Genomic DNA, 12,180 nt, shown 5'->3' with positions numbered 1-12,180 from the left:
GCCAGTGCCCTCAAGCTGACCGCTGGGTCCTTCCCAAGAAATAGCAGCAACCAATGCAGGGGAATGGGATGAGCCAAACTTTAGTAAGTTTGGCTCCAGCCCTTTTCTGTCACTGCTGGCAATCTGGTGAGAAGATGGACAGCTAGCAATGACCGGAGCCGCGGACTACCTGGGCAGAGCCCCCATGGGCTGCATAAGGAAAATTGGCTGTGAGATCTCTCAGACCCTTTGGAAGTGCAGCAGGTACAGAGAAATGCTGGCCCAGTGCAAAATGGCCAGGACCTAGGGAGGGGAAGCTGGAGGCAGACTCAGAGGCTAGATCCTGAAAGCAAGAAGCATTACATTTCAGAGAGGATCTGGGAGGCCAACCAGAGGAGAAACCAGCCTCTGAACAGCCCTATGGACGGAGGGGTTGGGAGGAAAATAGCCGTCGGATTGATCTGGCCTACTTGACAGAACTCACCACCTCAACTACCAGAGGCCTAGAAGAGACTCAGTGCTCTTCCCTGGCAAAAACAGACCACAGCTTCTCTAGGTCTCCCTTGGCCCTCCCAGACTGGAAACTTCCCTGTGCTCCTCCATGCCTGTGTTCTGGAGCTAGAACCCAGAATGGTCTAATCGGTGTCCTGTGGTGACCAGGAGCTTCTACACATCTGGCTGTGGTGCTCACACATTTAGTTGTACTTGCCATACTTGCCAGGGGTGGGTCTCCTTTACTTGTGGTGCCCATGCCTATTCTGGTCTAGAGTGTGTGTGTGGGGGGGGGGGGTGGCAGTCCCTGTGGTCCTCTGATGTGATTGCCAGGGCACAAACACTTTGGCCCAAGTGTTCACATCTTTTAGTTATGGTGCTCACAGACATCACAGCTTCTTAGCTATGTGCTCACACATACTTGCTGTGGGGCTGGGAACTGCTCGTGGCAGAGCTGCCGGGAACACACTTGGTACATCAAGAATTGAATTCGAGACCTTATGCTTGCAACACAGGTGCTCTAAGGAACTGAGCTATCCTGGGACCCCTGTAGTTGTCTAATTCTAAGCCACTTCCAGTGCCTACCAATTGCCTAGTGTGCCATGCTTAGTAGGTGTCAGTGAGTAAAGAAACCCTTCTGATTCCCTATTCTGAACAGTATGCCCCAGCAATCTTCCCCTGTCTTCCACTCCCAAACTTGGCATTCTCCCTCCCCCATCACCAACAAGGCACCAGACTTTTCTATCAATATTCATATATTTTTTTCTTTCATTCATGTGACAAGTATTTTTTTAAGGCATTGTTCTAATCCCAGGAGATACAGCAGGGCACAAATACCATTTTATTTAAACTGTTCATTTCCATCCCCTCCATTTAGTCCTGGGAAACTTCAAATTTCAACCCCAAAGTCCCATTCTCTGGGACGCCCTTTCCCAGCCTCTTCCCTCCCAGCCCCTGACACAAACTCTCCACTATACCACTGTCAAACCTTATGTGGCTCACCCAGTGGCAGCAGCCTGGGGCTCTTCGAGGACTGCAGAGTGGAGGGACAGGGTGTGTCGAGGTAAGGGCAGGAGTCTCTGCAGTAAGCTCCCCTCATGGGCAATGGGGGGGGGCGGAATTGCACGTGGGCCCCCAGTTCTAGCCTCTTCCCCCAGGCTTGTTTTCCCCAGTCACTCGGCAGCTCCAAGGAGGAAGGGTTGCTAGGCTGACCTTTCTTGTACCTCTTATTTGCACAGAACAGGCTGGAGGCTCAGGAATCCAAGCTCAGCTGCAGCCAGGTGGTTGGGGGTGGGGGTGGGGCCCTGAGGGACTGACATGTGGAGCTGGAGCAGATCTGAACTGCAGAACCTACCGGGAACCCTACAATGAAGAGGGCACTGGTATGTGGCCTCGTCTCTCTGGTGGTGGGCTGCATGGAGCCCACCCATGAGACTGGGGCAAGGAGAAGGCCAGGGCTGCTGGCGAGGCCTTGCCATTGGAGCCCAGTGTGCAGGCTGGATGCTGCTTCGCTCTGCATCAGGCTCCTCGGGTTTCTTAGAACCTGGCTGCTCCTCCTTGGTGTCCCCTCAAGGTTCTGGGCCCTTCCAGGGGTCACTCCATGGGGGCTAGCTGCATCTGGGGTCTGGCAAAGGCTGGGGGCGGGGTCAGAGCAGGGTAATCTCGCTGGGGGGCAGTGTAAGCCGCTTCTCCCGGGCACTGATGAGGTTCTCCACATGCACAGCTACCACACGGCACAGCTCCAGGCCCTGCAGGAGAGAAAGTGAGGGTTCCCAACCAACACTCTGCGTCTTGGGGTGCAGTGTGGATGGGGAAGAGGTGGAGACCCCAACCTCATCCCCCCGCCCCGGGCCTGAGAAAAGGGGAATGTGAAACCATAGGACAAATGCTGGGCTATGGACTGGGAGGTGAGTGAGCAGGTGACCTCTGATCATCAACCAGCTTTGCTGAGCATGAAGAGTGAGACCCAGACCAGGCTCTTTACGTCCTTACCCCCAAGGGCCTTATCTGGAGGGCCTCAACTTACCCAAGCTTGCCTCACAGGTTCATTTTATGAGTTTGTTTTGTTGTTTTGTGTTTGCAGTGTTGGGGATGGAAGCCAGAGACACACATGCAAGACAAGTGCTCTATTGCTCAGCCACATACCCAACCCTTCATAAGATTTTATTGCATATAAATCTTTAGATTTGAAAAAGATTAGCCAGGGGGCTGAGAATGTAGCTCTCACACGTGTGAGGGCATTTTGCTTGCAAATATGAGATCCTGGGTTTAATTCCCAGCACTGTAAAAATTTAATTAATAAGAAGAACAACAACTTTGGGGGCAGAGCAACGGGTAGGATGTTTGCCTTGCTGACCTGGGTTCAATCCCCAGCATCTTGTGGTCCCCCAAGCACTGCCAGGAGTAATCCCTAAGCTAAGCCAGGTGTGATACCCTCCCTGAGCACCTTCCCCCACTAAAAAGAAAAAGATTAGCTAAGTTCTCTATTCTGCTATTCTGGAGTGACCCACACATCCTAATTTGGGGTGTGTCATTTCTCCATAGGATTCTCTCTCAAAATAAATAAATAAATAAATAAAAAGTCTATTTCCTAAATAAAACTGATGTACTGGAAAAAGGAAACTTTGACCGAGTCAATAAATAGTAACATCTGTGTGTTTCCCTGGTTGCCACCTGGCCTCTACCACCTGTAATAAGCCCTGACCTAGACTCAGGGTTCCCAACGGGGATGGGAGATGAATGAGAGGCAGACCGGGCCAGGAATTGTGAAAATCCATCTGAAGTGTGGTTCTTGGTGTCATTAATCCCCCAGGAATTTCCCGGGGGCTGGCAGAAGCCATTCTGACGGGTTAAAAATAATTAGAACTGCACTTCCTGTGTGTTATGATGTGCCAGGCATTGTCCCAGGTCCCACCTCCCTAGCCCTCCAGTGTCCCTGTTTGCAAAAATGCTAAAAGATTCCATTGCACAGGAGAGAAAACTGAGGCCAGAACCAGGATATCACTATCCTAGCACTCACAACTGGTTAGTGCTAAAGGGAGGTGCCAGGAAACTCAGGACCACACTGTGTTCGAAATTTTGTAGTTTTTGTTCATCTACCAGTTCATCTACCAGTAGGCTACTTCCCTACTCCAAGCTCAGGGGTCACTCCTAGCAGTGCTCAGAAGATCATGCAATGTCAGATACTGAACTACGGCTCCAGCCTCCAAAGCATGTGTTGCAGTCCTTTGAGCTCTCTCCCAGCCCCCCATTGCTTCTTGCAGAAGTTGATGGCTATGCCTGGCCTGTCCTAGGAGCCTGCCTTGACTAATTAGATCAGTATGAGCATGATGATTCTCCCCTCTAGCATATACTTCTAGCATATATCCCACCTCATTTATCTTACTTGATAAGATGTGGAGTTCCCTAGAGGTCCCGTCACTAGCCAGAGGTTGTGGGGATGGTCTTTCAGCTATCAGCTGTATCACGGCTGCAGTCAGACATTACCCCCTCCTGAAAACCCTTCCTGATTACCTCCTAGATAGCTCAGGTATGCCCTTCCAGTCCTGGAACAGGGCTTATTGGAGAGAGTCTTTATGCTCTCCCTTCTCTCTTGGGGGCTCTGTGAGAGCCAAGGTTGATGGGATCTCAGTCACTTCAGTCTCCCCTAGGCCTATGCAGAGCCTTCTACAATGATACACCAGGCATTGTGCTGGGAACACAGCGGACACGAGGGACAGAGCCCTGGCCACCTAGGGTCGGCATTCTGGTGGAGAGACACAAATCACTAAGTTGTGGGGCTGAAGTGATCGTACAGCAGGTAGAGCTCTTGACTTGAATGTGATGACCTGGGTTCGATCCCCATTTCCCATATGATGTCTCATGCACCACCAGGAGTGGTCCCTGAGTGCAGGGCCAGGAGTAACCCCTGAACACTGCCGGGAATGGCCCCCAAAGGAAGAAAACAAACCAACCCTAAGTTGTAATGAAGCTACCGATATTGAGAATTAGTGAGAAGGGGGCCAAGAAAGTCTTTCAGAGGTGATGTCTCTGCTGAAACCCACATAAAAGGACAGAGGGACAAGCCAGGTGTCAGGCAGGCCCACCTGCTCTAGCTGCAGCTGCATGGTGCGCTGGGTCACCACATCCCCCAGAGAAATCTCCACATAGGGGTAACTGGAGCTGGCCGTGGGCCTCTGGGTCCGCGTTGACTGGATCTCTTTCAGAGGGAACTTTGCTACAAGTTCCTGAGGGACAAAAAGGGAGCAGACAGGCTTGAGGATAGAACAGTCTCGCCCATCCTTACCCGTCTTCTGTAAGAGATAGGACATGCCAGTGACTTGCTGTGTGACCTGCAAGGATCAGGTTGCTTCACCTCTCTGAGCTTGTTTTCTCACCCGTGAAAATGATTCCACGAACACCAGTGCACATGTCCAGAATGCCAGGCACCATTCCACAAGCCTGGGGTCCTGGGGTGCAGTAGATGCCAGCAGGGTCAAGGGCTGCACACCAAAACTTCTGCTTAAGAGTAACCTTAGATCATATGCAGGGGAAGCTGGAGCCATGAGCTAATTCTCGACTGAATACAAGATGACACTGGATAGATGTCCCAGCTCCTGTGCCCCCAGGAGAGAGGGCCCCCTATGAGCACCATGCTGTCCCCCAGGCTTCCCAGGCAGGCTCAGCACCAGCTCCCACCATGAGAACTTGCTTGCTGAAACAAGAGGAGCGCTCAAGGCATGTGAGATGTCCCTTCTTAGACTCCCTTCCTTATTACAGCATGTCCTAGAATTACCTCCAAATAAATCACTTGCCCTTTCTATCTCTGTCTGATCCAGGGAAAAAACTCAAAAAGGTGGTAACTGTCCCCTTCATTATGGACTGAACTGTGTTTGCCCCAAATCTCTATGTCAAAGCCTTAATCTCCATCACATCAGAATGTGAGTATTTTGAAAATGAGACCTTTAAAGAGACAACAAAACTCAAACCAGGGGCTGGAGAGATAGCACAGCGGGTAGGGCGTTTACCTTGCACGCGGCTGACCCGGGTTCAAATCCCAGCATCCCATATGGTCCCCTGAGCACGGCCAGGGGTAATTCCTGAGTGCAGAGCCAGGAGTAACCCCTGTGCATCGCCAGGTGTGACCCAGAAAGCAAAAAAAAAAACAAAAAACAAAAAACAAAAACAAAAACAAAAAAAACTCAAACCAGCTCTTTAGGGTGGTCCCTTATCCAAACTGGTGCCCTTATAAAATGCGGTCTGGATACACAAAGATACCAGGGGTATGGGTACAAAGAGAAGTCATGTGAGGCCACATAAGGTCACACACAAAAAGGGTGTAGCCATCTGCAATCCTAGGACAGAGGGTCCGAGGAAACCAACCTGGCTGGCACCTAGACCTCAGACTTAAAGCCTCTAGAGCTATGAAAAATACACTTCCGCTGCTGAAGCCCATGTGTGGCATTTCCTTCCCGTCAGCCTGAGCTGGCTAACATGTTATTTGAATGCTTAGCATGGGACAGACCTCACTTCACCCTCCCAGCGCTTTCTGGGGAGGAGAGGAGGCTCTGAGAAGGAAGGTGGTGAGCAGTGGTGCACAGGACTCTGCAGCTGGAGGTCTCGACTCTAGAGAGAGTGGGGGCAGAGAAAGGGGCGAGTACCGTGCCAGGCTGAGGCCACTCACATGGGTCTCTGTGCTGAGAAAGTTGAGGCCATTATGGTTGACGGCAAGGATGCAGGGGGCTGGCACAGCTGAGTTGCTGCAGCTCTGGATGAAGAAGAAGGAGGAGCCGAACATGGGCAAAGCACTGAGAAGTCCTGGGGAGGGGCGAGGGGCAGTCACCAAGACAGGTACTGGGCAGCAGAGACAGCCATGGTCCTGAGCCCGTGTTTTTTCCAGGTTCAGTTCCACACAGTTGTTGCAGTCCAGGTGTCCTGCTATCACTCTGCCTTCCCTCTCTGTCTCCATATTTTCCTTTGTACCTGATCACAGCCATCACTTATTTCCAGCTCTCTTTGCCCAGTCCCCCAACCCCAACCCCCTGGCCTTGGAAACAGTTCTATAGAAAGGCGTCCTCTCCACGTAGGTGCTCAGCTTGGCTGGCAGCAAAATCTCTGCATCCCCACCCTCCAGCACCTCCTGCACAGCAGCCAATGCTATGATTGTCTCCCCGGGCCCCCCAGCTCCCAAGTCTTACCCAGAAATTGGGCTCGAGCCTGGTGGGGGCTGAGGGCCTGCGTCTGCTGCCGATGCTGGCTGACTAGACTGAGCCAGGACGAGCCAGCCACAGTGTAGTAAAGCTGTGCTGGAATGTATTCCTGGACCTCCCGCCTGCGTGTGGAGGGGAAATGCTCCTGAGTGCCTGTGCAGGCAGCACGTGGTGTCACCAGTTTCCCAGGAGACTGCACAGGGCACTGGGGAGTGCAAGTGAATGAGATGAACACATCTCACACCAGAAGTGCTCAATAATGCCAAACAGTGCCACTAGGCTCCAAGTTGGAAGAGGAGGGACTGATACTGAGAAGGTTAGCCATGACTCTCGGGCCAGAGTGACTAAGTGATGTGGAAGGCTGGGAGGGTTCTCACTCCCTCTGTCAGGAGTACAGGCAGATGGTGAAGGAGTCAGGTGGGAGAAATACAGGGTAGAGGAGCTCTGGGCTCTTGGTTGAGCCCTGCAGCCCTTTTCGGCACCTTCACCCCACCCCTTCTCCCGGATACATTCTAGATCCTTTGCTTTTAAGGACATTCAAAAATCATCCAGAGGGGCTGGAGTGGGAGTGATAGTATAGCAGGTAGGGTTTGGTACCCAGAGTGATAGTAAACCGACCAGGGCCCGGGGCTTGCCAGGAGTGATGCTTGAGTACAGATCCAGGAGTAAGCCCTGAGCACCAATGGACATGACGCAAGAAAAAATTAAAAAGCATCCCAAGTAGTTCCAAGCATTCCCAACGTTCCCAACGCTGGGCTGCTCAAGGAGACAGGGCGCCCCCTTCCTCCCAAGACTCCTCTCTCCAGGCAACATCTTCCTTTTGCAAGGCCAGGCTAAAGCCTTTCACAGTGTGGGTTCTGGGCCCCACAGAAATAGCTGGGCAAACTTCTGTGAGCCAAATAACCTCAGGAGGCCTCTGTTTCTTTAGGTGGAAACAGGAAAACAAATGTGGTTGAAAAGATTGGCTGAGAAAATATGTGCAGGGCACTGGGTGATTATTTTTTCTTTTGTAGGAGGGTAATTATTTTCATGCAGAACTTTTCCCTTAAAAGGATAACACAAAAAGAGTCTTCCTGCACTGGATAATACCTTGTACATAATCTTTCAATCCAATAGCACAGCGGATAGGGCATTTGCCTTGCACACAGCCAACCCGGGTTCGATTCCAGTCCCTCTCAGAGAGCCTGGCAAGCTACCAAGAATATCCCACCCACACGGCAGAGCTTGGCAAGCTACCCATGGCGTCTTTAATATGCCAAAAACAGTAACAACAAGTCTCACAATGGAGACTTTACTGGTGCCCGCTCGAGCAAATCAATGAACAAGAGGACTACAGTGCTACAGTGCAGTGCTACATAATCTTTTAGTGGTGCTCAGGGGTTTCTGTGGTGAAATCCTTCTGCATAGTCATACATTCACAGAAAGCATATATATTCTGAAGGGATTTCCCCCCCCCCAATTAAATTTGATCTGAGCTCTTAATCAGCCAGAAGCAAGCTGTGGGAGAAGGCGGGGCCCCTGCTCATATGATGATGAGGCAGGAGACTTCAGCCCCAAAGCCAAGCAACTCCTTTCCAGACTGCCCAGCTAGTGTGAGAGCGATCACAGCGCCTTGAGGTGGCTCCCCACCAGGGAAACGGGGATGGGCAAGTGCTCACACACTGGGCAGGTAGAAATGGTCCTGGGCCCGGTGTTGCAGGGATGCTAGCTTGGACACTTGCTGTAGCTGCAGCTGGCTGGGCTGGCGGGCGGGCATGCTGCTGAAGAGGCCTTTCAGGTAGTCGGGCAGGACCTGTGGGAGCACTCCGTGAAAGATGGCAAGCAGGCACATGACTGACCGAGGGACCTCGGAGAGGACACACACACAAACTGAATGAATTCATTTCCATTCACTTGGGGGGGGTAGGGCTTGCATTTTCCTCAGCTTTGGGGAACAGTGAGAGGCATTTGCAGGTGAGCCGTGAAGTCTCTGACCATCCCCAAAGAGACCTCGGGAAGTGAGCAACAACATTGGTGTGCAGAATTATCTGCAGGGACATGGCTTCTGAAAACACTCACCAGGGCCACAAAAGCAGATGTCTAGACTGTGCCCCCAGATGCCAGTGCAGCAGGGAGCCCACAGGCCACACCCTGGCTAGCATGATGCCTCAGTGCTTCTCAACCTGTACACAGGCACCCGCGGTTGAAAACCATTGGATCAGAAAATGTGGGCTGGCAGTCTACAGCGACACCATGTGGCCAGAGGCTCTAAGTGACCCTTTTTTGTCCTGAGAATTGCAGAAGCCTTGGCACCATTTCTATAATAACATGCATTCTCCATCTAATCACTTCCACAAATATTATCACAGAAGGACAGAACCCAGATTTTTTCAACCTCAGCACCCTGCTGAAGTTTATTATGTTAAGGTCTAAAGGGGAATAACACAAAGACAGAAGTAATAGTGCCAGCCAAAGCCTGCTTGAACCTCAGCGCAAGGGAAAGGTCAAGAGAGTAAAGGAAGAGGAAGCCAGGAGAGAGGGAGTGAGCGGCAGCCTCCAGGAAGAAACAACCTTCCTGGGAGGGGCAGTCCAACTGGGGTGGACTCAGGGAAGCAGAGAAGCAGAAAGGGCCAGCCAGGTGAATAGACAGCACATGCAAAGGCCCAGGAAGGAGGTGGTTAGAGAGCTAACAGTTGACTCCCTCAAGAGGCCAGAGCAGAGGTTTCAGTGTCAGGAATGTCAGTGGGGCACGAATCCTAAAGGCCTCTGACGCCCAGACCATAGAGTTGGCCCTCCCTGGCCCCAGGGAGCCTGAGAATTCGAGAGCAGTCAGGAGCAGCCTTGTCTTGGCCAGTGCTGACCTGGTTGTAGTGCATGGTCACATACAACTCATTCTCAAACTTGAGTGGCTGATCCCAGAGTATGCGCCGGAACCAGAGCATGTAGCCACCATCAACCTGTTCCATCTCTGAGGACACATCCAGGATGTAGGCACGGCGACTGAGTGGGCACACGTGCTGGCCTGCAGAAAGTGGGGTGTGTCTGGGTAGGGGGCTGGTGAGTGAATACAAGGGACGCGCCAGTCCCAAGCTGAGTTCCCTCCCAAGGCTGGATGCGGTACTTATAAGCATGCTCTCATCTCTGGCAGACAGGCATGTTCACATTTATTCAGGGCTACAGAAGGGAATGAAAACCTATAGGCAATGCCCTGATTGTGCAAGGCACATGCCTGCAGAATGCTGCTGCGTGCCAGGTTCTTGGAACATGCCCTAGGTGATGCTCAGAGAAAGTCCAGACCCTCTTCAGAGGGTGGGAAGCACAGTAAGCCCAGGCCATGAGACTAGGGAGAACCTTTCTGCAGAATTCTTTTGGGGAGACTCCTTGATGGGGCTCTGGAAAGGTGTGGGATGGGCAGGACTAGAGTCTGACAATAAGGGGGTCTGAGCCTGTGAGGGGTTTGACTCCCTCTCCCTCCCTCCTGAATTGGCATTTCTGTAGGATACATCTTTTGTTTGGGGTGGTCATACCCAGCAGTGCTCGGAAATTGCTCCTGGTGGTGCTCAGGAGACCAGGTGATGGCAGGGATTGAACCTGGGCATGGAGCACAGGAAGCCTGTGCTTAGCCCTGTGCTCTCTCTAGCCCTAAGGAACTCAGAAGGGACATTTTCCCAGGGAACAAACCCTGTGAAAGCAAGCCCAGGTGCTTCTACCTGCTTTCGCTGAACAGCCCCCAAGGGGCAGAGGGAGGAATCAGAGGACCCTCTCCTCCACAAATGCCCAGGCTGGTTGGCAAGACAAATTTCTACAAAATGAAGCAGATGGATGCAGAGCAACCATGTCCTGATGCAACTTCCACAGCAGCCTCGAGGGCTTCCTGGAGGAAGCGGCATCTCACCTGCTGGTGGGAGTCATCTCAGAGGGCTCAGTCCTCCGTGTCACTCACCTCGGTTGGTGACCACGAAGATGACATACTCGTTGAAGGCCTCGGGGTGTGTCAGAGCCATTTCAGCACAAATCTCTTCCACTACATCCAGGGCCACCTGGAGGGACATGCAGATGAGCTAGCCACCTCATCTCTGTCCCAGCTTCAAAGCCCCAGGCCAAGCTCTGAGATCTTCAGGCCTCTGCAGAGACCGAAGGTTCCTCCAAGGCCCAAGGATCAGCCTTGAGGCTAAGGAGTTCAGCATCTCGAGTCGGAGACTCAGCTTTGGGGTTGGCCTTTTCCCTACTTGCAGCATGACCCTGGGCTGGAGGGCTCCCTGCTGTGAGGGTCAGTTAGCCTGTTCTGCTGCAGAAAGGGATGGTTTGATGGGATCGAGAGGCCTGGGAGGCCTCTGCACCGGGGGACTGCCCAGAGTGCTGGCCCATCCGAGAGTTACTCACCGTGCAGGTTTTGATTTTGAGATGACGCTCAAGGCCTCCAGGAAGAAGAAAGAGCTGCCTCTTAGAACTGCGGCCCGCCTGAGGGTGGGGAGACCGGGGAAGGGACAAGAGGCAGGGTCTGGGATCTGGGCACCACTGTCCCCCACCTCAGAGTGTGGCCAGCACTACTGGAGGAAGTGGCATTTTAACTCATAAAATCCTAGGCCAGCCCAGGCAGGGATGCTGGTGACCACACCCGGCAGAGTCTCGTGCAGGCCGTGGGTAGTGAGTGGACGGACTAGAGCCCTTGCACGCGGCCCCACCCTGCTCACCAACATGGCTCGAAGCTCCATGCTGCTGGGGAGCTCCAGGCGGCCGCCAAAGCGCATAGTTTTCTGCAGGTTCTGTTCACAGGCCTTGGCGATACCTGCAGAGACAGGGCATCAAGGACCCGCACCAGGCAGGCAGGGAGAAAAAGCGTTTCTTGTCAGCTGCCACGAGGCCACTAAACTCTTGTGTGGGACGGGCAGCAGCTCTCTCATATGACAGCTGAGCAAAGGGAGGTCTGAGAAGAGCCAAGATCTGCCTGCGACGGAGAGCTGGGGTAGAGGTGTGGGAGGGCATGCCAGCCCCTGTGGCTAAGATCTTTCATCTTGTCTGGTGGCTTTGGCTACTTATGGGTCCCAGGAGTGGTGTGACCTAGAGACAGGAATGGGGGCTCCCCCAGGAGCCTGTGGTCATAATGATGTCACCTGCCCTGCCAGCTGGGACCCTTGCCAGCCGCTTATCCCCTGCCCATGAGGACAGCACCTTCTGACTGTCCATTTCTCTGTGTCCACAGGGCCCTCATCTAGCCCTGGCGAGGCTGGGCATCTCAGGCTGGGCACCCCAGAGGGCACAGTGCTGCCTTCACGGGCCTGGAGGGTTCCACAGGGAGCCCTTCTCTGGGGCTGGTGCTACCCATCTCTGAGCAAAGAAGGTTGGCACCTAGAAAGAATGAGGTTGTCTGCATCACCTGAGACTCTGCCCATGGGGCCTAGACTCTCTCTTAGGGGGCCCAGGGGCTCCTCTGAAAATAAGACTTGGGGTGAGGCTGAGGAGAGCCTCTCCTCCATACTCCAAGGGGGGACAGGCTGATATCCCCTGTCTTAACTCACCCCTGCCCAGGCCTGCTCAAGAC

General features: G+C 53.0%; 1 protein-coding gene across 1 annotated transcript in view; it reads right to left on the bottom strand.

Moving 5' to 3' along the window:
- Positions 1 to 1,450: 1,450 nt before the first annotated feature.
- MYO15A (myosin XVA) overlaps positions 1,451 to 12,180 on the bottom strand; it is a 49,903-nt gene continuing 39,173 nt past the window's right edge. The window contains exons 57-65 of the mRNA XM_055135758.1: positions 11,333 to 11,427; positions 11,022 to 11,099; positions 10,582 to 10,678; positions 9,500 to 9,660; positions 8,318 to 8,451; positions 6,648 to 6,781; positions 6,134 to 6,267; positions 4,557 to 4,697; positions 1,451 to 2,219 (exon numbers count right to left, since the gene is read on the bottom strand). Coding sequence (XP_054991733.1) covers positions 2,118 to 2,219; positions 4,557 to 4,697; positions 6,134 to 6,267; positions 6,648 to 6,781; positions 8,318 to 8,451; positions 9,500 to 9,660; positions 10,582 to 10,678; positions 11,022 to 11,099; positions 11,333 to 11,427 — 1,076 coding nt within the window. The 3' untranslated portion in view covers positions 1,451 to 2,117. The remainder of the gene's footprint in view (positions 2,220 to 4,556; positions 4,698 to 6,133; positions 6,268 to 6,647; positions 6,782 to 8,317; positions 8,452 to 9,499; positions 9,661 to 10,581; positions 10,679 to 11,021; positions 11,100 to 11,332; positions 11,428 to 12,180) is intronic.

The sequence above is a fragment of the Sorex araneus genome, chromosome 4, assembly GCF_027595985.1.
Source record: "Sorex araneus isolate mSorAra2 chromosome 4, mSorAra2.pri, whole genome shotgun sequence".
NCBI classification, from domain to species: Eukaryota; Metazoa; Chordata; class Mammalia; order Eulipotyphla; family Soricidae; genus Sorex; species Sorex araneus.
The sequence above is the reverse complement of the archived record's forward strand: the minus strand, read 5'-3'. Positions and strand labels throughout refer to the sequence as shown.